General features: G+C 32.4%; 4 protein-coding genes across 4 annotated transcripts; 2 read left to right on the plus strand and 2 right to left on the minus strand.

Annotated features, from left to right (window-relative positions):
- Window positions 1-800: 800 nt before the first annotated feature.
- LOC114183492 (serine carboxypeptidase-like) lies at window positions 801-4207 on the plus strand. The gene is made up of 9 exons (XM_028070523.1): window positions 801-1211; window positions 1777-1945; window positions 2109-2228; window positions 2485-2628; window positions 2721-2871; window positions 2987-3075; window positions 3176-3434; window positions 3626-3759; window positions 3842-4207. Exons 1-9 carry the CDS (start codon window positions 877-879, stop codon window positions 3962-3964), a joined length of 1524 nt encoding a protein of 507 aa, XP_027926324.1. The 5' UTR covers window positions 801-876; the 3' UTR covers window positions 3965-4207.
- Window positions 4118-5157, minus strand: LOC114183493. The gene is made up of 3 exons (XM_028070524.1): window positions 4756-5157; window positions 4533-4653; window positions 4118-4456 (listed from the first exon to the last, which is right to left on the minus strand). The coding sequence occupies exons 1-3, from the start codon at window positions 4915-4917 to the stop codon at window positions 4284-4286; spliced, it is 456 nt and encodes a 151-aa protein (XP_027926325.1). The 5' UTR covers window positions 4918-5157; the 3' UTR covers window positions 4118-4283.
- A 158-nt stretch (window positions 5158-5315) lies between these two features.
- Window positions 5316-8177, minus strand: LOC114183490 (alpha-L-fucosidase 1). Its single transcript, XM_028070522.1, has 3 exons — window positions 7414-8177; window positions 6631-6867; window positions 5316-6202 (listed from the first exon to the last, which is right to left on the minus strand). The coding sequence occupies exons 1-3, from the start codon at window positions 8016-8018 to the stop codon at window positions 5437-5439; spliced, it is 1608 nt and encodes a 535-aa protein (XP_027926323.1). The 5' UTR covers window positions 8019-8177; the 3' UTR covers window positions 5316-5436.
- A 9799-nt stretch (window positions 8178-17976) lies between these two features.
- On the plus strand, window positions 17977-19890 carry LOC114185050 (transcription factor RAX2-like). Its single transcript, XM_028072545.1, has 3 exons — window positions 17977-18264; window positions 18376-18505; window positions 18899-19890. The coding sequence occupies exons 1-3, from the start codon at window positions 18129-18131 to the stop codon at window positions 19641-19643; spliced, it is 1011 nt and encodes a 336-aa protein (XP_027928346.1). The 5' UTR covers window positions 17977-18128; the 3' UTR covers window positions 19644-19890.
- The last annotated feature ends 4460 nt before the right edge of the window (window positions 19891-24350 follow it).

The raw sequence follows: 24350 nt of genomic DNA on the forward strand, positions 1-24350 counted from the left end.
TTACTACCAAAATTAACTTTCTAAAACATATAAATAAAGATATCTTTTGCTGATCAAAAATAAAATATATAAAGAGATTCTCAATGTTGTAATGGCGTAGATTAAGGAATATTTATGTATTTTGTCAAATACTGCAAATTAATTAAAAATATACTTCTTCCATATTTTTTGTATTTTTCAGAACTCTTTCCACTTTAAAACAATCAATAGTTAAAATTTTCCAGTGATTAAAAAAAATTAATGAGATTAATAATTTTATTAAACTATTTTATTGTTTCTTTATTTTCATCTAGATGTTGATTCCGTCACATTAATTTTTTTTTTTTGAAAAATTGAAATAAACAAAAACAATGTTTACTTTTTAGAACCTCACTATATCAAAATAGAGATTATTGAATAGTTTATATATATAATAAATGTTTTTTTTTCATACAGGATTTTCATACTAAAAGTGTTAAAACGTTCGACCAATTAAAAATTATCTTTAACATAATTTTGAAAATAGTAATTCTAAAAATAAAAAACATATCATGTATGCCAATATATTACATTTAAATAATAATGTAATAAACAACCTTGGCAATATTATTAAACATATTATTTAATTCTTAAAAACTCTGATTGCAAAAGGTTTTAAGGTTAAAAGGCAAAGTTGTTCTTTCATGTGATGCTATAGTTAAAAACCTGTAGTAGTTATTTGCATGTAGGCTTATTTTAAAATAGCAACTTGAAAAGTGCAGGAAACCACAAAGTCTCCCATACTCAACTTTTTCCCTAGACTAGACAGAATTGTAACAACCAAACCAGTTTGCATAGGTAACCACCACTATAAATTCATAGCCATTGCCACACTTTTTTTCTGCGAAACAAAACAACATGGCACCATCGTCATCCTCAAGGTTCCTCTACACATGTCTGTCTTTTATGTTTTTCTTTCTCATCTCCAACAACATTCCACCTTCTTTCTCCTCTCCAACTCACCACACAAACAATGACCTTAGTTTTTCTTCAACGGCACAAAAACTCATAAGAGGGCTCAACCTGTTCCCCAAAGACCCCATTAACACACTCCAGAGTGACTCTCTTCTTGTGGCTGGAAACATTGTGGAGAAGAAGTTAACTTTTCATAGCCTAGTTTCTCCAGGGTCTTCTGTGGAAGAACTTGGTCATCATGCAGGCTATTATAGCCTTCCTCGTTCTAAAGCTGCAAGGTAAAGATGCAAACTCATGTTCAGAAATGGTTGTTGTTGTTTGGTAGAGAATTCTTTTCTGTGATTTTGAAGGGTTATTTAGCTTGCGTACTGCTGCTTTATTCGGTTAGGTGGGAAAAGTAAAGTGTCACGAGGAAGAGGGATGTTTTGGTGAAAAGCAACCAAAGTTAAAATTCCTGCCAGCTATAGTTGAGGCCATGTCATGTGGATTAAATAATGTACATAAAAGATTTCATTGAGGTTAACTAATTATTCAGTTTTACCAAAGGGTAATGCTTGTGACAAGAATCTTGGTTAACTCAATTAGAAATTGTTTCCTTTAGATTTTCAAGTGAGTTGACTTTGTCCTGCATGGTTTTTTTGATGCATCACACCATGCATGTTTGAATTTCAACCAGTTAGATTTACCCTCACATAGATATAGTACTGATTTAGGCTAATTAGTTAGTAATGCAGATTCCTTATAGGTTGCTTCTTAGTCAATTTTATGTTTTAGTAGATAATTAGGAGCTAATTATGTGGTCCTGCTTTGAATTGAATAATTTTTTCACTTTATCATCTGCAGGATGTTCTACTTTTTCTTTGAATCTCGAAACAGAAAGGATGATCCGGTTGTGATATGGTTGACTGGAGGACCAGGATGTAGCAGTGAACTAGCTTTGTTTTACGAAAATGGTCCTTTTCAGCTTACCAAGAACTTGTCCCTTGTGTGGAATGACTATGGTTGGGACAAGGTAGCCATTAATTCCCCTTGTATCTTTCTCACTTTACTTCACTCGCATATTATGTATATCTCTGTTCACTCTTAATAGAGACTATAGCTAGCTCAAATAATGAAGTTGATACACTGTATTTGTCTACACGTTAGAACCAATAGAGTGTTTTCTGGTTTTGCAGGCATCAAATATTATATTTGTTGATCAACCCACTGGAACGGGATTCAGCTATACTTCTGATGAGAGTGACATTCGCCATGATGAAGAGGGTGTTAGCAATGATTTGTATGACTTCTTGCAGGTAAGTAGATTTGATAACTGATTGAAAATAATAAATTCATAATAAAATCAAACTCAATCATTTCTGTTTTTTTATTTATTTTATAATTACTCATATGAATTGGTTAAAATTGATTTACCTTTGGTTGGTTGTAGATAAATCAAACATGCAAGATGATAATGATAACTGATATATAAACACCATCTAAATTTCAAACTGTATTTTAGACTATTCAGCTGAGCATACATGAGTCCACTAAATTTTACAACAATGACAGGCATTTTTCAAGGAGCACCCTCAGTTTACTAAGAATGACTTTTATATTACTGGAGAGTCATATGCTGGACACTACATTCCAGCTCTTGCATCCAGGGTTCACCAAGGAAACAAAGCAAAAGAGGGAATTCATATAAATCTAAAGGTCTTGTTCTACTATCTCATAACCTATAGCATGATTATGAAAGGCTAAGTAATTGCTTTTTCTTCCTTGGACTAATTCGTTTTCTTCCACAGGGATTTGCTATTGGTAATGGGTTAACCAATCCTGAAATTCAGTATCAGGCTTACACAGACTATGCATTAGACAGAGGACTAATTCAAAAGGCTGATTATAATAGCATCAACAAGTTGCTCCCATCATGCAAGCAGGCCATAGAAGATTGCGGTATAAATAAAACTTCCTTTAAGAAACCACAAGGGATAGAATTTTACCAATTTATTGCACTATTCACATATTACTTATGTTCAGTGACACTCTTAATTTGTATTTCATTTGCCAGGCACTGAAGGTGGAGAAACCTGTGTAACTTCCTTATATGTCTGCAATAAGATATTCAATAGGATAATGAACATTGCTGGAGATGTTAATGTAAGATCTAAAATAACGCAGTTGGAGTTATACCATTAAAAAACTTCTGTATCTTAACTTTTCCAATATAAAAAGAATACTTCTGTTATTCTAAATGCAGTACTATGACATTAGAAAGAAATGTGTGGGAGATCTGTGTTATGACTTCTCTGAGATGGAGGAATTTTTAAACAAGAAGACAGTGAGAGATGCTTTAGGAGTTGGGGACTTGGACTTCGTTTCATGCAGTAGCACAGTGTATAGTGCTATGATGGAAGACTGGATGAGAAATCTAGAAGCGGGTATTCCCGCACTCCTAGAGGATGGAATCAAGGTGCTTGTGTATGCTGGAGAAGAAGATCTCATATGCAATTGGCTTGGTAAACCTACCTATACTCAATTCATTTGGAACCAATATAGTTTGTCAAAGGAATAGAGAGGCCATTTAACATTCTTAGAGTGATTGAATGAACATTTGCAAAATTGATTTCAAAAATTTATATTTGAACATGATTCTGGAAACTTAACGTGAATTTCAAACAAACACTTAATGTGTCTGTGATTTGGGCAGGGAATTCAAGGTGGGTTCAGGCAATGGAGTGGTCTGGTCAAAAAGAATTTGGGGCGTCTGGTGCAGTCCCATTTTTGGTGGATGGTGCAGAAGCAGGCACGCTGAAAAGCCATGGACCTCTCGCTTTCTTGAAGGTTTGTGTTGAAGGGTTTATTGCTATGCGTGAAATTGTGAATTCACTTCTGGTGACTTTATTTTTTTGTTAAACAAAAACAGGTATACGAGGCTGGTCACATGGTGCCTATGGATCAACCAAAAGCTGCACTTACAATGCTAAGAAGCTGGATGCAAGGGAAACTGACAATGACAAAGAATGGAGATAACGTCTCTCCTAAATGATGCACTCAGAGAGCCCAAAACCCAAAACCCAAAACCATCCCTCTTCTTGCACAGATATTGATGTCTTCTCCTTGTGTATAACGGGAGGATGGAATATAATTCTTCTTTTTTTTTTTCTTGTTTCTCTTATTATCATTGAAACTGCACACTGAAGAATTTGAAACAAATCATGTATCCATGACACCAAATCGTGTACAACTTTACACCAGATTGTATCGAAAGCAAATTTCAATTCTTGAGCAATACAAAGAACAATAAAGAAAAAGGGAATGTTAATAAGTCGATATTAAAAACAAAGTATAGTAAAGTGGTGACAAGACTAGGAAGCGTGTGGCGTTTGGTAGCATTGTTTCAGAAGGTTGATTGCGGGTTGAAATGAAGAGCTTAGAGGAACAGCGGATGCAACTCTGACATGTTGTGCATTGGCGTTCGTTGATTTGGATAATGTCATAGAAAACATCTCTCCCTCCATTATCTCATTTAGCGTGATCCCTTCGTTATAGGATATGTTTTTATTAGAAAATGCATAGTACATATGAAACAAAACAAAAAAAGTAGCAGAAAATACCGGAAAAAGGGTGAAGTTTGGCGAAGTCGAAAAATTCATCCGCGGAGCAGCCAAAGAGGAGTCTGGCAACTCTGTCGAAGCAGACGATAGTGAAAACCTCTGTGTCTGTGGCGACTGACATCTACCGAAGAAACAAAACAAAACAAAACCAAACAAAACAAGGTTTTTATATTATATTTGGTCGGAGAGAAAAGAAAGGAGACAAAGAGAGAGGACACGATACGAGGATGCGAAAGAGTCGTTTGGAGGGAGGGTTGGAGGGGTGGCAGGTGGAAGAGGGGTTGGGAAGAGTTCTTTCGCAAACCGCGCACACTCTGTAAAACATATCGGTGTGGTCTACTGATAGGATGGTGCACGTTACTCTTCTTTTTCTTCCTTCTTCCATTTTTGTGTTTCTTTTCTGATTCTCCGGCTATCTTCGCTTGTTTAGGTTAACTCAAATTTCATGCGCCTATCTACTCTGTTTTTGATTGGAGGAAAAATAAATATGTAAAGAATGTATTACTGACGCAAGTCAACAATAAATTCCGCATCTTTTAGGCTTATTGGCAGCGAAAGGGCCATGCCACTAGTTAGTAATGAAACCGCAGTGGAAGGGGAATGGTAAGGTTTTGGAGAAAATTAAACACCCATTTCATAGGTCTGTGTTCACCAGTAAAGAAATTAATACATTTTTTAACACATTCTTTCTTTGATGGTGCTATTGAGTAAAACTTATTTCAAATTTATTCTATAATAAATGACAAAGTAAAAGATGAGACCTTTTGCAACACTTCTGCGTTATTTATATGTCTAAGAAGAAATCAATTCATTGATATGGAATTACAAAGAATCTAAGAAGATTGACCGGGTATTATCCGTGTAAAGTTTTCAAATTTTACAATATTATAAAGTTGAACCAACTTTATACTGCAGCACGTAGGGAACTGTTATGTGTGGAGGTCTGCAGAGCCTGAGTTCCATTGAAGCAGGCTCGTGATTTTTTATCAGGTGTGTCTCTCAAAACGGTAACAGAATCCATGTAGATTCCTAGGTATGATATCAATGGGTCTGCACGTGATTTGTCAACAACTAGCTTCAAATACTGAGACTTCAGTTTTGGAAACAACAACAGCCTCTTATATCCGATTGTGGTGCCATTTATAACCCTCGTCCATACACCATCTTGGGTCAACGCCTCAAGGTGAAATTCAATCACCCTCTGCCCCATGTGAATAGGCTCTTGTAATTGCAGAACATTGAATGATACTAGTTCTTGGAGATTTACGTACAATATCCACTTAGATTGGTTCTCTTCGGGAGCCCAATATGTGTATATACCTTCTTTAAGAACATTGAAGGGACTAAAGTGAGTATCTTGAATCCCCCCTCTTATACTGCTGGCATTAATAACAGCATTTTTAGCCAAATTATGAGAAAATATGGACCTCCGAAGTTCAGTGAACTCTTGAAGAACTTGGATATCCTCATCTGAAATAAGACCTGAGGAGTTTGGGGGCACATTCAATAACAGCTTGCAGTTTCTACCAACTGATTTATAGTATATTTCAAGTAGACTCCTTGCAGACATGGGAACTTCTGAAGCATGCCAAAACCAACCGGGTCTTATAGAGACATCACATGTAACAGGAATCCAATCAGGACCAAATGGATCTCCCTCGCTATTGTATCTGTTTGATGACCAAAACACATTGGTAAATGTCTACACTACTCAAAATACAGACAAGGGAACCTCTGGTTCTATGAAATCTGAGAGTGTTAACATTTTCACATGCCATTTTGAGAGTATTCTAGTCATGTACATGATTCTTTAGATTTTCAAGCTTTGCAGTGGATACAAACAACAAAGAACTAACTGAAATTTACATTCAACTTCATTTACAACCAATGAATAGGCTGAATCAAAATAAGTTCATTTCTCTGAATACCCACCCATGTATGAATTATTGAAAGAGAGTTACATGACTTTCAAAATTGCTGTGTGGAAGTGTTTAGCATGAACTATAATCCAGCTACTTACAATGCTAAGTGACAACAAGATAAACATTTAAAAATAAGGGAAAGTACAGTAGGAGTATTAGTAAAAAATTGAACTTACTGGAGATCAACATCACCAATTTCAAAGCCTGTTTTGTTGTATAGAGACCAACAAGTGAAGCCAGCAACACCGTACTCATCACCAACCCACCTTGTATCAGGACCCACATCAGAAAAAATAGACGCCCCTGGTTGAAGCTGATGAATCAGAGAATTCCAGCTTGCAAAGAGATATTCCATGTCCTTCTCCTCTTCCCCTTTTGCACCATCAAGAAAAACGTCCGTTATCTCTCCATACCTGCTTCGAATGCACTAACTATTAAACATGAAATGTATACTGACAGCAAATTGGCAAATAAAAATATGATTCACAGGATCACAGGGAGAACTTCAAAGTAGTTATGTTATCACTCCAATCACAGATGTGTTGCATTATTAACTAGATAGTAGATTATCACAAACTTAACTCTTAGAAATTCAAGTGTGACTAGAGAGCCTCACAAGTAAAAATGAGCTATATGAACAATAGTCCAATTATTTTATACTATCACATGATCTATCATTCTAGTATCTGACGTTCATAAACCATAAAAGAGAATGAGAATGAAAAGTGTAGTACATGAACTATTAAAAGAATTTACATATTACATATCTAAGCACTAAAATAAATAATTTTTAGGGGAACTAAGACTAATATACACTTTATAGATTATACAGCAAATACTTACATACTTATGAACTTTTAATGTAACGTTTATCTCCTTACATTATAAAAACAACTAACAAATAAGTATTAATATTCGAATGATTATTTAATATGTACACAAGTACTTAATTTAGTTACCTAGTGAGTAGCTCAGTCATTTGGGCCAAGTAGAACTCATTATACCGTAAAGTGTCCCCATAACATGTCTCGTGACGATCCCACGGCGAAAGGTAAATTCCAAGGCCGATGCCGGCATCCTTTGCGGCGGCAGAAAGCTCGGCGACGATGTCGCCATTCCCGTTCTTCCAGTTGCTGGAACGCACGGAATAGTCGGTGTAATCAGAGGGCCACAAGCAGAACCCGTCGTGGTGTTTTGCAGTGAGGATTACTGTGGAAAAACCAGAATCTTTAGCGACCCTTATCCACTGCGATGCGTTGAGCTTGGTGGGGTTGAAGACGGAGGGGTGAGCGTGGCCGGAACCCCACTCGGAGTCCGTGAAGGTGTTGGTGCCGAAGTGGAAGAAGAGGGCCATGTCGCTCAGTTGCCATTGGAGCTGGAACGCCGTCGGGAGGGGCAAAATTGGAAGAGGCGGGGGTTTCCGGGAACAAGATGCAGGGACCAAGAAATGACAGAGACCCAGGAGGAGAATCTGAATTGGGAAATTGGGAAGTCTACAAGTTGAGATTTTGATGAAGAGATTGTGGGGTTTGCACCATGATCTCCAACTCTTCTTCAGCTCCATGGTGGTAACTTCACAAGGTATGGTTGACCTCAAGTGTTTGTGACACTGCCACTTAGCGAAGCAACGTCACACTGATAACTAAAAGATAATTATAATATAATGGTGATTAAGAGAGAAAAATAAGTACCACAAAATCAAAAGACTCTGGAATATGGAGGTGGCACTTTTATGACAAATCGATAATCTGATCTGAGGAGAAGAAATTAAATTGTTTCTGAAATAGGAACTCCAGATATCGTGTCATTTGGGGAGTGCAGGAAGCAACTATCAAAGATTATAAAAACTAGCCATTAGTAAGCCCATATCATTTCACACTCTAAAAACAAAAACAACAACTCAACAAACCTACCAAAACCACGTCCAGAAGCCCCACACAAACCAGTCTTCATGACGAAGACCAGTTTCAAATAAAACTAGCAAGGATAAAGATGGAATTCCAAATAATGGGGTGCAGGAACAAATTGATGAGGGTGCAGAAAGTAATTACCTTAACAAAAATAAGGTTTAACAAAAATAAGGTTTAATCCATGGGATGATACCAGCATTACATTTAAATTACATTTAGATATGTCCATTTTTAAAAATATGTCAATTGAGTTCTAATTTTTCTAAAAATATCTCAATTAGGTCTTTTATAACAAAAAATTATTAACACGGTTAATTGTATTGATGTTTAAAGTGACTTTCAAAATTAAGTAAGGATATTTATATTAAAATTTAGTGATAAAAATCATGAATTAAATTAATGACTTTAATAATTTTTGTCTGACCTGATTAACACATATAAATAAAAATAGATATTATCCTACTTATTAAACCCAAAAATAAAATATAATAGTTCAGCTGCAAAACTAATAGATACAAAATCTTGTTTCATTAGATTGTGCCTGTGGGGACGCAAGTGATACATCTCTCTCATCCAAGGTAGAAACGCCCGTGTATGATCATGAAACTACTCAATGTGGCAATGGAAGATGAATGACTGTCACGAGAGAACAACCACAGAGAGAGAGAGAGACAGAACAGTCAACTGATTTGATGACTACGAAATTCTGTACACCTCTCATTATTACTACATTGCACTGACTACTCTGTACTTATGTATGAAATAGTAGTATAAATATCCATGTCTCTGTCACAAATCCAAATACTAGTACTTATTAAATCATTTAGCCACACCATCACACGGTTTAACCACCGGGTAGATATCTAAACTTTCAAATTCAAACTTTCATAACCATTCTTCACCAACCTCACATCAAATTTATAATTAATCCACCACAATATATAGTGTATGGTACCTTTAGTTTGATCCATTGTCATAAGTTACAGGTCAAACAGAAGAACTAGAGAAGAAGTACACTACCAGAAAATTAATATAGTATGTGAGGAATAGATAAAGAGTTTTGAAATTATTGTAGCAATTTGTAATTTGTTATCTGCATGATGAGGTGACTGATTGATTGGTCCTTTTTCCTTTCCCTATATCTTAGACCAAAGCAATACAGAAACACACAAGGCAAACCTAGCTAGCTCTCAGTTATAGTCTCAGTCTAACTCTTCTTCTTCAGTCTCAACTCAACTAATGCACCAACCAACCAACCAACCAACCCACCCCAAACCCTTATTTATCTTATTCACACACATATATCTCAGTATCAGCTAAAACATTACAAACATATCAAACTTAGTTCAAGAACAATAGCTTCACCTGAAAGCTGTACGTAGATATTTGTGTATATATATATATATATATATATATATATATATATATATATATATATATATATATATATATATATATATATATATATATATACAAACACACATGTTTGAGTGTTTGACCAACACACACAAAAGAGTACAAACTTTTAACATAGCGAAAAATCTAAGTGGTAACAATCATGCATATATATGATTCTGTATGATGGATATGCCATACACCATACAGTGTGGCAGCTATTCTACTCTGTTCTTCGACATTTCTACTTGCTTGTTACTATTGCTCTGCCACATTGATGTTGTTGAGATGAGAGCGTGCATGCACGTGCGGGGAAGTGTCATGTCGTTGGGACCATAGCCTCAGCAGTCAGGACTATGGCCACGTTTCGAGCGACCAGTAATATTACGAGCCTTCAAACTTTCAACCACAAGAGTGAAAGTGAGAGAAACACGTTCTTTCGTTTTTCTCTCACTTATTCATAACATCATCGTCACGGGCCACCACCGATGTGTCTGTCCCTAATCTTTCATTACTGTCTTTTATTTTATCACAAATTCTTTGACTTTTCTCTTCTGTCACCAACCCTTTTCTTTCTTTCCATCCCTTTCAATCCTTCATTTTTACGTTGGTTTTTATATGTGAAAAAATCTTTCTGAATATTATAGATATGTTGTCAAAAAAAAAAAAAAAAGGCAAAAATACGCAGAAAGCAAATACTACCTATAGGAATAGAAGTTCTTCCACTGAGATAATAAACTGTATGTTAACCTGATTAATTATGATAAAATATCTTAAAATACAATTCAAAAAATCATTTTTCTTTTTTGTATGACATAACGTACCAAGGGCACTATGTCATTATGCCTTACTTTATGTAATTAATGCAATATATAAACATAGAGTTTCAAATTCAGGTAGAATAAAAGTTAAAAGCTGTTTCGTTTTCATTATTATAGTTATGACGTTTTGGTAGTTAAGAGTAAGACTACTAATATCAATTTTGTTTGGACTAATTAAATCAAATAATGCAAATTAAAATGTTAATATGAATTAGTATTACTACAAAGGTGCATCATAGGCTATCACAGGCTGTAAATCCCTTTTTTCCAGCTTAGTTTGCCAACCGTTGAGAAAAGGTAAAGCATATGCTATTTCAGAGTCAAAGACAACTGTTTTACACTGCATGACAGCACTCCATTTCATTATTCAAACAATTAAATTTAATTTTTTTTATCAATATCGTGAATTGATACCGATGGTGACCCATTCGGGAGTGGGAGAGAAATTAACACTAAACACATTTTCACTATTGACTAATGAAGCTTTGAGTTAGTAACATATGAACCAAATAATCACGCTTACTTTTAAAATTTACGAATACGTACATTAGTATTTTATCAATATGCAATTATTTACATGCCCTAAATCGGGAGATTTCGCTATAAGTTTCAACCCATGTGCAACAGACTATATATATATAAACAATATTAATACAAAAAATATTTTATTAAATATATTATATATTTTTTGTGGTTTAATTTTTTTTTAATGAGCGATACATTTATTATTTTGTCTTATCATTTTGCTTATTTGTCTTTATGTATTTAAAATTGTAATGTTATTACGTGGTTAACATGAAATGATATTGTGATTAATATAAAAAGATAAATGACATTGAAGTCATCGAGAAACAAGATGATCTTGTTATCCGACATATTTTCAATGAAAATAATAAAATTCAGTTGTCATTTTATCACTAGAAAAAAATCGTATATTATCGAAATACACGATCTGTTAGTAATAACAAAAAATTGTCAATAATTCAATTTTATCGATACCTAAATATTTAAGGGTAAAGCAATTGTTGATGCATTTTATTAACGAATTTCACGATACATCGATAATTATCAATGACTACAAATTCATTGGTACATATCTGTTGGTAACTACCAACACATTCTGACCATAGGTAAAAATTGTCGATAAAAATTATGAGTGAGTCTTCTTCTTTCCCTCCCTCTCTTCTTCGCCTTTTTCCTTTTTTTTCTTTTTCCTCTCCTCGTCGCAGCTCTATTGTCGCTCTTGTCATTGCTACATCAATTGCCATTACCTCAAGCTCATCCTCTGCTTTCTCCTTTCCATTATCCTCCTCCTCCTTCTCTTTCTCTTCCTCTTCCTCTTCCTTTTCCTCCTCCACCTCCTCTAACTCTGGCAGTCATCATCATGCACCTTTCCGTCGTTGTCATACTTTAACATTGTCACCGAGTTGTTGTGACTCCATTATCGTCATCGACCCCTGCCTCCTCCTCTTGCACCTCTTCCTTCTCCTCACTCATCTCTCCTTAATATATCAAAAATATAAATCAGACTGAGAAGGAAATTTGCTACTCAATTTATCGATGAATTTGCTGATGAAAAAATCTGTCAAAAATCAAAGTTATAATTTACCAAAAGGATCTAACCAATATATTCATTACCGGTGAAATTTTTTGTTGATAACTTAAAGTCTAAAATTCATTGATAAAATTCATATTTAATTTTGGATTTACCGACAAATTTATTTTCATTAGTAATTACAAAAATTCTTGCAGTGCATATTAACCACAATACATTTTGTGGTAACCACAAAACTTGACATATACCCAACCAGGTTGAGACAAGTAAGATGACAAAACAAGATAACAATCACATTTTAATTAACATACAAATTAAATTGCATAGATTCAATTGAAAAATATCAAAAATTTAAGTACTAAACAAATAATTTTTTTTAACATAGACTCAATAGGAAATACATAAATTTATGAAAGATTCAAACTTAATTAAGACAACATTATGTTGTAATAGCAAAATAGTAACTTGAACACTACAATCATACCTCACTACATTCAACAATTCCAATCCCACATTACACTCTTTAGGCACTAATTCACAAATACAACCAGAAATTGAGAGGAAGAGAAGAAGAAGGTTGAATGGATAGAAAGATGGAGTCGTAACTACCGGTTCTATGTGTTGTGGTTCGAGTTCTCTATGTTGCAGGTTGCCAAAATGAAAGTGGGGGAGATTCAAGTCACTGATGATGAGCTTGGGCGAAGGCAAGCATGCAATGATGCTTTGGCTGCAAGAACGACGAACGATAGTGGTGGTGGAGATGTGAGGTGTTTAGAGAAGAAGAAGAATAAGGAAACCCTTCGCGATGAGGGAAAAAATCGACGTGGGAGACATCGACGAGTCGCCAATTCTAGTTAGGTTGAGCAACAACAACTCGCGACTAGAAGGAGGAAGAACCATCGCGCGATGGTGGGTGCGTCGACGCCTCTCTCGAACGTGCCGTAGTGATGTCGGTGGTGGAGGTGAGCGTGGAGACAATGAGGAGGAGTGACCATTGTAGGTGAAGAAGAAGAAACTCATCGATGATGGTAACTTTGCTTTTGAGTGCGACAAACGACAATGATGTTAGGTTGAGTTGCTGCTTCTATTGCATGTGGGTGAAGATAGCAAAAGAGGAGTCTATAACAAAGAATAAACTCTAACTGAGAAAAGTTATATCGATTCTGGAACAACTGGTATAGAAAATGGAAACTTTTTAGGGTTAAATATGTTTTTGGTCCTTTAACTTTTATGAAAATTGAAATTAGTTTCTCTTCAAAATTTTGAACCAATTTAGTCTCTTATATTTAGAAATGTATGAATTAAATCTCTTTAATCAAATTTTGTTAAATTTATTTGATGTTTCAAACATGTTTCTCATCTATTGAAGTGAAAAGGTGTGATATCGTGTAAACAAATCAAATGTTATCATGAAACACAATTATAACGTCAAATAAACTTAGCAAAGTTTGGTTAAAAGAACTAAATTCACATAATTCTAAACTCGTGTGACTAAATTGGACTAAAGTTTCAAAGAAAAACTAATTCCAATTTTCAATTAATGTGAAGAGACCAAAAATATATTTAACCCAACTTTTTAAAATTCGTGTTAAAAATATTTTTTTTATGGGCGTAAAAAGACTTCTGTGTACTATACATAAAATAATAATCTAAAATCAAGGACACTTAAATATTCTAGTCCGAGACCATGTAAACTTTGAACCATAAATATTATAAAGCATAATAAAATATAATAAGTAAAATACTTCAGAATTTCTACCTCTTGAACGTGATAGAAGAGTTTGTAATATTTGTTGACATAAGGCTTTTAATAAAGCAAACCGAGGTAAAGATTGAGTATATCAACCTCAATCTAGGAAAGAGTAGATCTTAATGGCTTTAGCGACACGAAGGTTCTCTGACAACATTAAATCGCATTAGAGTATGTCGGAGCAATAACCTACTACCCTATGCTTGTACTCATGCACAAAGTTCCAATCTGGAATAATAATATTGCACAAAAGAAGTTTATCATTACACTGAATCGTTGAAGCAAATTAACCACTTGCATTTGCATGTCTAAATTCAAGAAAAAAACATGTTTAACTTTAAAAGTTGCAGTGTTTAATTATGCAGGTTTTGTATGCTACTGATCCAACTATATATTATGCAAACCTTTCACCCATTTGAAAAATCTACTACGTACAAATTGAGTTATTTGAACTAAAAAGTACGATTAATAACTTTATAATTTGACTATCTTGGCCTCTCGTCACATCATGTTATGCATTGAACGTTCCGATGCTACCTTACTGAAGGAGAACTAATATTATTCTATATACAATCTACTCTGTCTCATATCCTGCCACCAGATTGATGCTGCTGCTGCTTTTGAACTACTGCATGTCACAACTTTATACAGCATCACCATCACATTATATCACAGGGCTACTCAAATATTTTGAGTACACAAGCAAGAGATTTAGTCGGATTCATATGCATATAGCCCCTAAATCTCATAGACATAGCTACACATAAGTTTTCCTGAAATATAACTCTATCTTTTTTCCAAACATTTTCATTTTAATAAAACTTTGAGCACAAGTGCAAAAGTGCATGGAATGATTTTTGAATTTTATATATCTGGGTGGGGATGATCATAATTTTGGACGGTGAAACGTTTCTTTCATATACATGAAGATAATGGTCAAAGATTAGTGTTACTGTTGCGAGCACTATGTACAGATCCAGAAAGTGATAACAAAGATGCAGGTATTATATATAGCTACCAAATTGCAAAAAGCGTGGACTATAAACTAAAGCCAACGTATCTTCCTAGATCCCTGCCTACCCATCAGGATTAGCTTCCTTTAATCATACTAAATTATAAACACTTTACTTTATATCATATATGCCACTATCACTTTCTGCTGTCTACATTCATCTTCATTCAACCAAAACAGTTCAGCACAAGCCATGAAGAAACAAATTACTAGCACCATTTCTTTAAGGCACTACTTAATGATTGATATATTGTCTTGTCAATGCGATAAATTTAATTATTGATTATCACAAGAACAAATCCTTCACTTACACATGGAAAAACAGTAATTTTGATAATTGTAAGATGAAGAGAGAACTATATACCATTATTAATTAAAACAGATCTCAAGTCTACTAAGATATGAAGGGATAACTATATGATTATTAAAATAAATTTCAAGCATGTTAAAAGATAGTATTTGTCAGGGTTAATGTGATAAATTTAGTTATGATGACAAAACAAATTCTTTTATAGTACATTTGATGTCCTTTGAGTTTGATAGTTCTCTTAATTAGGTATTCAATATAAAAATAAAATCATTTACAATATATACACAATTATCATCTTATTACATGTCAATTATATAAAGATAGGTTTATGATATTCAATCTTATCTTAGCAAGTTTATTAAATCTATTGTATTATTAGACCCCTTATAAATATTTAATATCATACACAAAATAATAAAAACATGTATTATAAACCTCGCATCACATTTAAGGAATATATATATCAAATGAGTTGAACAAATTTAAATATTTGATGATATTTTAGATATCATAAATTTAACAACTGCTTAACTTTTTAATTTAAATAAAAATTATGAAATAAAGTGAGTTTACCGTTACTACTTTAAAGTGAGTGGATCTTCCCATAAGTAGGTCAATGTTAATATATTTATCAGATGAAACTTAAATTTTAAATTTGGAGTTTACAAAATTTTAACTTTATTAGACCATGACCTAATTCAAATCTAGCTCTAAAAAAATAGGGGAAGATATTTTTATAAATTTCGAGTCTCATTTTAAAAGTTGAGTTTTCTGAATTTATAACTGCACTAATCATTACATGTTAAGTATCCTATCTTGTCACCAAAAATATATGTTTTTTTCTTGTGTGTTAGTAACATTTGTCTTAAATATTCATGAGTTAATGTTTTTAGTCGCATTTTTTTTTTGTCACTAAGATTTGAATATGAAATTTTATTGAATTAATCTGAGACAATTAGAATATCGATGGCTGTAGCTCTAAAACTCCAGGGAGGGGAAAAAATATGATGAGCACTGATGACATATTAGAAGAAAAACGAAAAAGAACAAGAGATTAAAAAACAAGTTGTAAAGGAAGAGATTATTTATTATCTACAGAACCTGATTGAATGTGTACTTAAACACGTGAATAATCTATTTAATGCTGCTAATTAATACCATATAAAATTACCGCATAGATGATGAGAACAACATACAGTATGGTTAGCTGGCAGAGTGGCATGCATACGTTAGCAATGACACAGCTGGGTTCATTAAACAAATCAAAGTATGCAGCTGCATAATTGGTGAATTCGATTGAATTATTTTCAAAACATAATACCAAAATTAAAAACAATAGTTAGCCTTAAACTCATAATTGATACCATGAAGTAGTGCCGAATTCTTAAAAACCATTGAATATAGCTTTCTTCTATACCCTTTGTACACAGAGAGAGTACAAAGTATAGGGATGTTTATCTACGATATAGAAGAATTATAATAAATAAAAGGAAAAGAAGGAATATCATCATGTATGATCTATGAAACCTAGGTCTCTTCTGTATTTTTATATGTCGTCAAGCAACACAAAACTCCCTATACTAGGAATGTTATTCTAGTGTACGTGACAGCACAGATCTCTGATAATTGTTTTTGTTATATATTTTTCACTATGCTGCTCTGTAAAATTCCACTGATTAATTACTCAATCTAAACAAAACACCTGATCGGATGAATTTAAGGGCAACCCCTGATCCATAGGACCCTATGAAACATAATCATCACACTCACCATTAGCCAGATAATCTTGCATAGTAGATGTGAAGCTCTTTTAACATATTTTTTCTAATACAAAGTCATTGATTACAGTTTAAGAGAATAAGAAAAAAACTAATCAAATGAGAAGTATGAAATGTAAAACAATTATAATTTCTAGTATATTTCATTGTTCCAAAGGGTAATACGATATATGCTAGCTAGTTTCGTCAACAGTTAACGTGCATGCAATTGTCTGAAACACCTATGTTTTTGTTTGCTAGGGAAAGAGTGTATGGAGAGACAACTCTTTATGCATCACAATGTTGTGTAATTTAGCATCTACTAATGCATATCCAGCTATATTTCATTTTCTGGTTCTTTTGTTGTAAAGTTTAAGGAGGTGGTCGTGTGCAGTTCCAAAAGATACACCTACTGCTACATAATGATTTTCTGACAAGTTAAATACTACTACTATATATATAATTAAGTCCATCAATATCTTCAATATATATATATATAGAGAGAGAGAGGTGCGCCTTTGTCACACATGTCCGCCAGTTAGATGAGGATTTAATTAAATCATACTACAGATATATTTTTAATATATTGCGTGCACCTTTTCAATTTTTTCTTTCTGTCTTTTACTCTCTGTAATGTTTTACTTTAGCAAGAGTGTCAATGCTTTAATTAACCAAAATGATTAAATATTGAGCCACCGCACTAGGATGAAGAAAACTTGGACAATTAATTCCACACTTGGTCCCTGCATTTGGATAGAATCACAAATCTGGTAGCTGTAACCATCACCACAATAAACCTGTTTCGTTATGTTTCTTTCTGTATGACAAACTTTGGATACTTTTTATCTGTGAGTACATATTAATATTAATTATAGAAGAAATTGAAAGGAAAGAAATTACATGAGTTAGAAGGTTAGAAAGTTCTCCTGAGAATGAGTCCACATTAGAATAATGTTCAGAAATTAAATTATTTCGTACATAAACGTCCTATCCATGCTTTTTCATTTCAGTTTTGTTTCTTACTGAGAGAATAAAATAGTAATATTTTAACTGTTCAAGAGCTAGGTCTCTTGTTATAAGGCTAAGCAGTCCCCACCAAAGTTTCATCATAACTCGGATCGTGAGAGAGGTTTTGTGAAATTGTTGCAGAGAATTGGAGAGAAGATGGGAAGAGCTCCTTGCTGTGACAAGGCAAATGTGAAGAGAGGACCATGGTCACCAGAAGAAGACTCAAAGCTGAAGGAGTACATAGAGAAGCATGGAACTGGAGGGAATTGGATTGCTCTTCCTCAGAAAGCTGGTAAGAAACAGTGTTACACTCTAAACCTAGATATATCATTTCATATGCATGTATATATTCTCTTTTTTCTTTGTATGTCTGCAATACTTTGACTCTGATATATGTTTATAGGTCTAAGGAGATGTGGAAAAAGTTGCAGACTTAGATGGCTTAACTATCTTAGGCCCAACATTAAGCACGGCGAATTCTCCGACGAGGAAGACAGAATAATATGCAGCCTTTATGCTAATATTGGAAGCAGGTACTACTTATTGCTACCCATTTTTATGCACTATGCATAGCTAGACCCACTTACTGTACTCAAAAAATTCTAAAATTAGTTATTCTCCAGATCTAGGATGTTCAGATGGACATTCTTTTTCTTTCCATTTTTACTTCAATCACATAATAAAACACATTCTCCGGTGAAATGTCCTGAACTCTGTCCATATTTATCTAAAAGAGGCAAATAAAAACACAGCAAGGGATTTGACAATGTGAGAAAACTATGTACTTACCTAGAATATCTGTCTGTATTTGGGAAGCTGGTCTTCAACTTGGAGGCCAAGTTTAGATCCAGCAACAGCATGATGTTGGGTAAATGAAGACATTGATATATAATTATTTTTGGTGGTCTTTTCCATGATGTTTTTAGGTGGTCAATTATAGCTGCTCAGTTACCAGGGAGGACTGACAATGATATCAAGAACTACTGGAACACCAAGCTGAAGAGGAAACTCATGGGGTTGCTTCCTGCATCTCATCAAAGAATAGCACCCTATCAACACTCCTCCTCCCAAAACCCTCCCTCACCATTTTCTTCTCAGACATCAATCTACAGAGACTACTGCAACAACTCTCCTTATTACATCCCAGCACCAACCTCCTCGTCTTTCCCATGCCTTCAACAGATTTCTGTTCCTTCAAGTAATTACACAAACACAACCTCATCTCTTCCCTTTTATCAGAACCAAGATCCTACGGTCGGTGTCAGTCCCATGCAGTATTACCCCACCACAGACAGCTCCATGCTTGTGTTTGGAAGTGAAACAAGCTGCAGTTCCTCTGATGGGAGCTGCAGCCAGGTGAGCCTGGGGAGAGAGATAAAACAAGAAGAAATGGGATTTCAGAATTTGATGTTCGGAGATCAGCACATGCAGATGAACAAGTTGATGCTGAGTCAAGGAAACATGAATCATGATGGAGGTGAAGAGTATGTGAAGCATTGGACAGAGAAGCCAAATGGGTGTGTGTTCCAGACGCAAGAAACAGCACTGGATTATGATCTTGAGGTTATTAAGCAACTGATTAGTAGTAACAGTAGCAGTAATAATAGTAATAATGGGTATTTTAGTATTGATGAAAACAAGACGGAGAAGGGAGTGTACTACAACTACTGAAGTGACTGACACTAGTGGAAGTGAAATCAGAGAGATATGATCAGTGAGAGGCATGGGAGTAGGGAAGATTCAGAAAAGACTTTGAGGCTGTGTTGTGGAGTTCTGTGTTCTTTAATGAAATGAGATAATTCTTATTTTGACAGTACATGGTAAAATACATGGTAAAAGCTTCTTTATATTTTGTGTATATCCTCTTGGAACTGAACTCAAGTGATGATTTGATGACGATGATGTTAGGTTTTTGTAAGTATTCTCTCGATGCAAGTGCAATCCCCCAATCAGACATCAATGTTATCAATTCCAGAAAACAAGGCTTTTGCATTCAAAATTATTTTTCTCAAATATTATTTATAACACTACTTTTTACTATTCAGTATTTAAATAAATACTGAATAAAAACATAATTAAGGAACCAATCCGGAGCTGTTTTCATAAATTATTTTGATTATCAACTTTTTGAACTTGAAAGTAAAATTAGCCCATGCTGTTATTCTTATTATGTTCTCTCTTCTAATTATTTGAAAATCGATATTCATTGTGTCAAGAGATTGTTCCTTATACATAAAAAAATCTCTCTATTTTTAAGTTTTTGTATCACTATCATTGATTTTGATACTAATGTGTGATTTGTCGGAAATAAATACCTTGTTTAAGCACCCTGACGAAGAATCTTTTGTATAATAGCTAGGTCAGAAGTCAAAATAGAGTTTGTTTACGACAAATCTTCATTATTTTAAACTAATAAAATGCAATGATGGCCAGAAAAGAAAGAGTATGATGCATATGGTGCAGGAATTTTACTGTTTTTATGAAATATTGAAAATTCAAGTTGTGTAAGAATAACATAAATTATTAAACACAATCTCAGTTATATATATATATATATATATATATATATATATATATATATATATATATATATATATATATATATATATATATATTGGACAAATAAACTCATATATCAATCTACCTGGATTTAAATTGTTTCATTGGTTAAAAGTACTGTTTCTTTGTACGGATGGATACATTAAATCATTTTGTTTTCCTCAGAAATTTTCTATAAGAATCAAACTAAAAAAGCTTTTTATTGGAAAACTAATTTAACTTTTTGTTAAACATTTTTATTTTAGAAGTTACACTGAATTGCAATCCTCAGGACAGTGGCTAAATTTTTATCATCTCTACACCAAAAAAAAAATGATATCATAATAGGAGAAATGTTTTTTTTTGTTCGAGTAAAGGTCAAAAGGTGTGTTTCTTTTACGAACACTCCAACGTATATATTGACAATTTTTATAAGTGGGCATGACATAAATTTCTACCCACTTTCATACCAGCCAATACAAAATTAATGTTTTAAATATACTTCTACAAACTTTATCTGTTGGATTATTAAATCAACTAATCCAAATTAGAAGAATTTCAGCCAATAGTTTGTTCATAAAGACAAATTTTGCTTCCATGAAAGTCATCTCAGAATTATATAAAAACATTTCCCTTTGTTTGCATTGTCATCATACAACATTAACTGAATTATTTCATCTCACATCCTTTACTTGTAATGTTTCTAATGTTAACAACAACATTAGAGAACCATCTATAACAATATATAAAAAAGATTTTCTCTTTTGTGTCCACATTTCATAATACTAATTTTACCCTTTATAATATAATTATTTATTAAATTTTTTAAAAATTAATGGTTATTTTTATTTATTTTCTATAAAATTGTTTATCTTTTTTTTTATACATCAACAATTAATTTCTCTATTCATTTCACTTTATTTTGTGATAAATATAAATTTATTTTATATATTAACTTAATAACATTACACTATTATTATATACTAACATACTACTATTTATATTTAAAAAATATGTATATAGGCACAATAGTGTCTGTGTACGCTGATATATGATTATCTGCATAGATAATCTTCTAATATCAAATCTTAATAATCTTAAATATAACAAACACTACATCTATGTTAAAATGAAACAGAAATCCAAAATATAAACGAAATTTTATTATTTTAATTACACCTTGAGTCATGCAAGGTTGAATGAAGGCAAATACAAGAGATAATTGTATTTGCAATTATTATTTATACATGATTTTTATTTTGACTATTACTCATACAATTTTTTTTTGTACATTATTTTAAAATCATATAATTATTTGTTATTTAAAACAATAATTTTCGACTGCTATATTCTGTATAAAATAATTAGGATTTTTTTAATTTATAAATATTATTTTACTTAGTTTCTCTTTTTGTTTTTTTTTTTCTAAAGAGAGGGTAATTGATGATTATAATTTTAGGGCCTAACTATCCAGCTGGTGGACTCTTCTGTCTCTGATTTTGACCATTGTCTGCGACTCATGGAATAGTCATCATCTTCTGATTATTCTACTCATTAGACCATTTCTTTGTTTCTGAAAATTGTTCACCTCTATTAAATTGATTGACTAACAGAAAAGTATTTTGATTGGAACAAAAGTTGATTACGTTCACACGCAAAGGTGAAAAGTTAGCTCAATAATTTGGCTAATTAATATTTTTATTCATTTTTATCACTTTATTTTTGTTTGTTTTACCAAAATCATTTAGGCGTAATTTCTTTGAAATTAACGTATACGTAATGGACTAATTTCTAAAAAGTTATGACAAATCGGGTGAAGTTGGCACCACACACTTTTAATCGAATCGAAGTCATGCTAAGTTCAGATTATTTTTATGAAAGAGTTGAAATTGTTATTAGGGATGTGAGTAATAATTCTCTCCTATCTTATTTGTCGAATAAATATTTGTCTGGTACTTATTTTTATATTTATGTAAATATTTATATATTTTTATAATATATATATATATAACAATATATTTTAATCATAATAAATAAATTACAATACATAATATTTATAAATTTCAAATAAAATTCAAATAACTCATTTAAATAATGTTGAATTAAAGTTTTCAAAAAAAATAAAGATTTTTTAAAATCAATTAATAAAAAAAATTCATTCAAAATTAATGTCTTAATATTTTAATCATGTTTTTATTTTTATTTTTTAATTTAACTTATAATGTAGCAGATACAGATATTCATGGATACGAATATTATAATACTCGTGCCTGCTTTATATATAAATATAAAAAAAATATTTGTATCCCTTATCCGTAAATATTTATATACAATATCTATTTTCTATTAATACGGACTTTATCCATACATATCTAGAAATATGAATTTTTCTTATCTCCCAACTCGTCATATCTTGAGATAAATTTCTAGTTTTAGATTATGTATCGAAGTTGTATAATACTATGATGACTTTAATTCCTTTATGAAACGTGTTAAAGTCGAATTTACTAAAGTTGTATAAATTTATTTTAATTAAGTAAAATTATTGAGTGGTATTTTTTTTTATCGGCGAAAATAGAATGATATAAAAGTGGAGTGTGTGAGGTGAAGGTGCTGTTGGATTGACTTTGATTGCGAAGTGCAGCGCAGTGAGAAGAAAAGGTTCCTTTGATTTTGAAGTTGTCACTTTTCATCTCATAATCATTTTTTTCTTGGGACTGGTTGCATTGCACCTCTCAATACCTTGACTCTTATCTTTTCTCCTCCTTTTTAAATTCAACCCTTGACTGCAACATAATAAAATCAGAATAAATTCTGAAGCCATGGTTTTCAAGACCAAAGACAAAAGGTTTAGCATGCTTTTAATTTTTTAAGTAATGAGAAACTAACAACTCAATGTATCTCTCATTCTAATGTTGAGAACTGTTACTACTTATAATTTCTTTTTCATTTTTCTATAAATTAATTTATGTATATAAGATTGTATATGAGTTTAGAGCATTTCAAGCATATGTAAATAATTTTTTGAATAAAAATATTTTGAATTTACTTCTTTTTACTCATATATACTGTGTAGTTAAAGTGAAGGAGTGGAGATGAAATAAATCAGTCACTAGTTTGTTTATTTTTTTTACATTATTTACTCTTTTTTCGTTTAATTCAAATAATTACACTTCTTACCCTATTTTTTTATATTTCATTAATTTTTTTTACTCCTTACCTTTTACTTACCACTCCAAAGAAACTTACACGTAGCTGAAAAAAAAATTATGAAAAGAAAGTAGATAAGTGAAAAAAAATATAAATGCAAAAGTGTTTTGATCATACAGTTTATCATAATTATCACCTCATATTCACTAAATCATCTGTGGAAAAATATAATTATTCATATGTAATTTAACGTAATGGGTTATGATAAACATTTAGTTAATCATATGTAAAGTTTCATGACTCCGAACTAATGAAATATAAGTTAATAAATCATATTAAAAATTTATAGATTATATTATAAGTTTGATTCACTTTCCAATTATTGAAATATAAAAAAAAATAATGTTTTTGAAGAATATATATAACTTAATTGATTAAGTCAATTATATTAATCTATTATTAATATAATTGAACGTGCAAAGATAACAATTGGTTATACTTTGACCGAAATTAATTATGAAATGTGTAAACATAACTTAATAAATAATCAATTACGTTCTCACATAATTAGGCATAAGCAATTGGAAAAAGTTTCATTAATGTGATGACCAGTAATCTTAGGACTTCGAGAAATTTGACAAGGATTATGTTTTGGGCCTTTAACTAAGCAACGTATGGATTTCGGCCTAA

The sequence above is a fragment of the Vigna unguiculata genome, chromosome 5 (genome assembly GCF_004118075.2).
Source record: "Vigna unguiculata cultivar IT97K-499-35 chromosome 5, ASM411807v1, whole genome shotgun sequence".
Taxonomy (NCBI): Eukaryota; Viridiplantae; Streptophyta; class Magnoliopsida; order Fabales; family Fabaceae; genus Vigna; species Vigna unguiculata.

Bases quoted from the DNA above. Each gene is read 5' to 3' on its own strand.
- LOC114183492 (XM_028070523.1), top strand. From the start codon at position 877: ATGGCACCATCGTCATCCTCAAGGTTCCTCTACACATGTCTGTCTTTT. The intron at 1,212-1,776 runs GTAAAGATGCAA...TATCATCTGCAG, and splicing joins CCTCGTTCTAAAGCTGCAAG to GATGTTCTACTTTTTCTTTG. The intron at 3,076-3,175 runs GTAAGATCTAAA...TTCTAAATGCAG, and splicing joins ACATTGCTGGAGATGTTAAT to TACTATGACATTAGAAAGAA.
- LOC114185050 (XM_028072545.1), top strand. From the start codon at position 18,129: ATGGGAAGAGCTCCTTGCTGTGACAAGGCAAATGTGAAGAGAGGACCA. The intron at 18,265-18,375 runs GTAAGAAACAGT...ATATGTTTATAG, and splicing joins TGCTCTTCCTCAGAAAGCTG to GTCTAAGGAGATGTGGAAAA. The intron at 18,506-18,898 runs GTACTACTTATT...TGATGTTTTTAG, and splicing joins TATGCTAATATTGGAAGCAG to GTGGTCAATTATAGCTGCTC.
- LOC114183493 (XM_028070524.1), bottom strand. From the start codon at position 4,917: ATGGAAGAAGGAAGAAAAAGAAGAGTAACGTGCACCATCCTATCAGTA. The intron at 4,654-4,755 runs GTATCGTGTCCT...TTTCTTCGGTAG, and splicing joins AACGACTCTTTCGCATCCTC to ATGTCAGTCGCCACAGACAC. The intron at 4,457-4,532 runs GTATTTTCTGCT...CCTATAACGAAG, and splicing joins CAAACTTCACCCTTTTTCCG to GGATCACGCTAAATGAGATA.
- LOC114183490 (XM_028070522.1), bottom strand. From the start codon at position 8,018: ATGGAGCTGAAGAAGAGTTGGAGATCATGGTGCAAACCCCACAATCTC. The intron at 6,868-7,413 runs GTAACTAAATTA...CATTCGAAGCAG, and splicing joins ATGACTGAGCTACTCACTAG to GTATGGAGAGATAACGGACG. The intron at 6,203-6,630 runs GTAAGTTCAATT...GTCATCAAACAG, and splicing joins ATTGGTGATGTTGATCTCCA to ATACAATAGCGAGGGAGATC.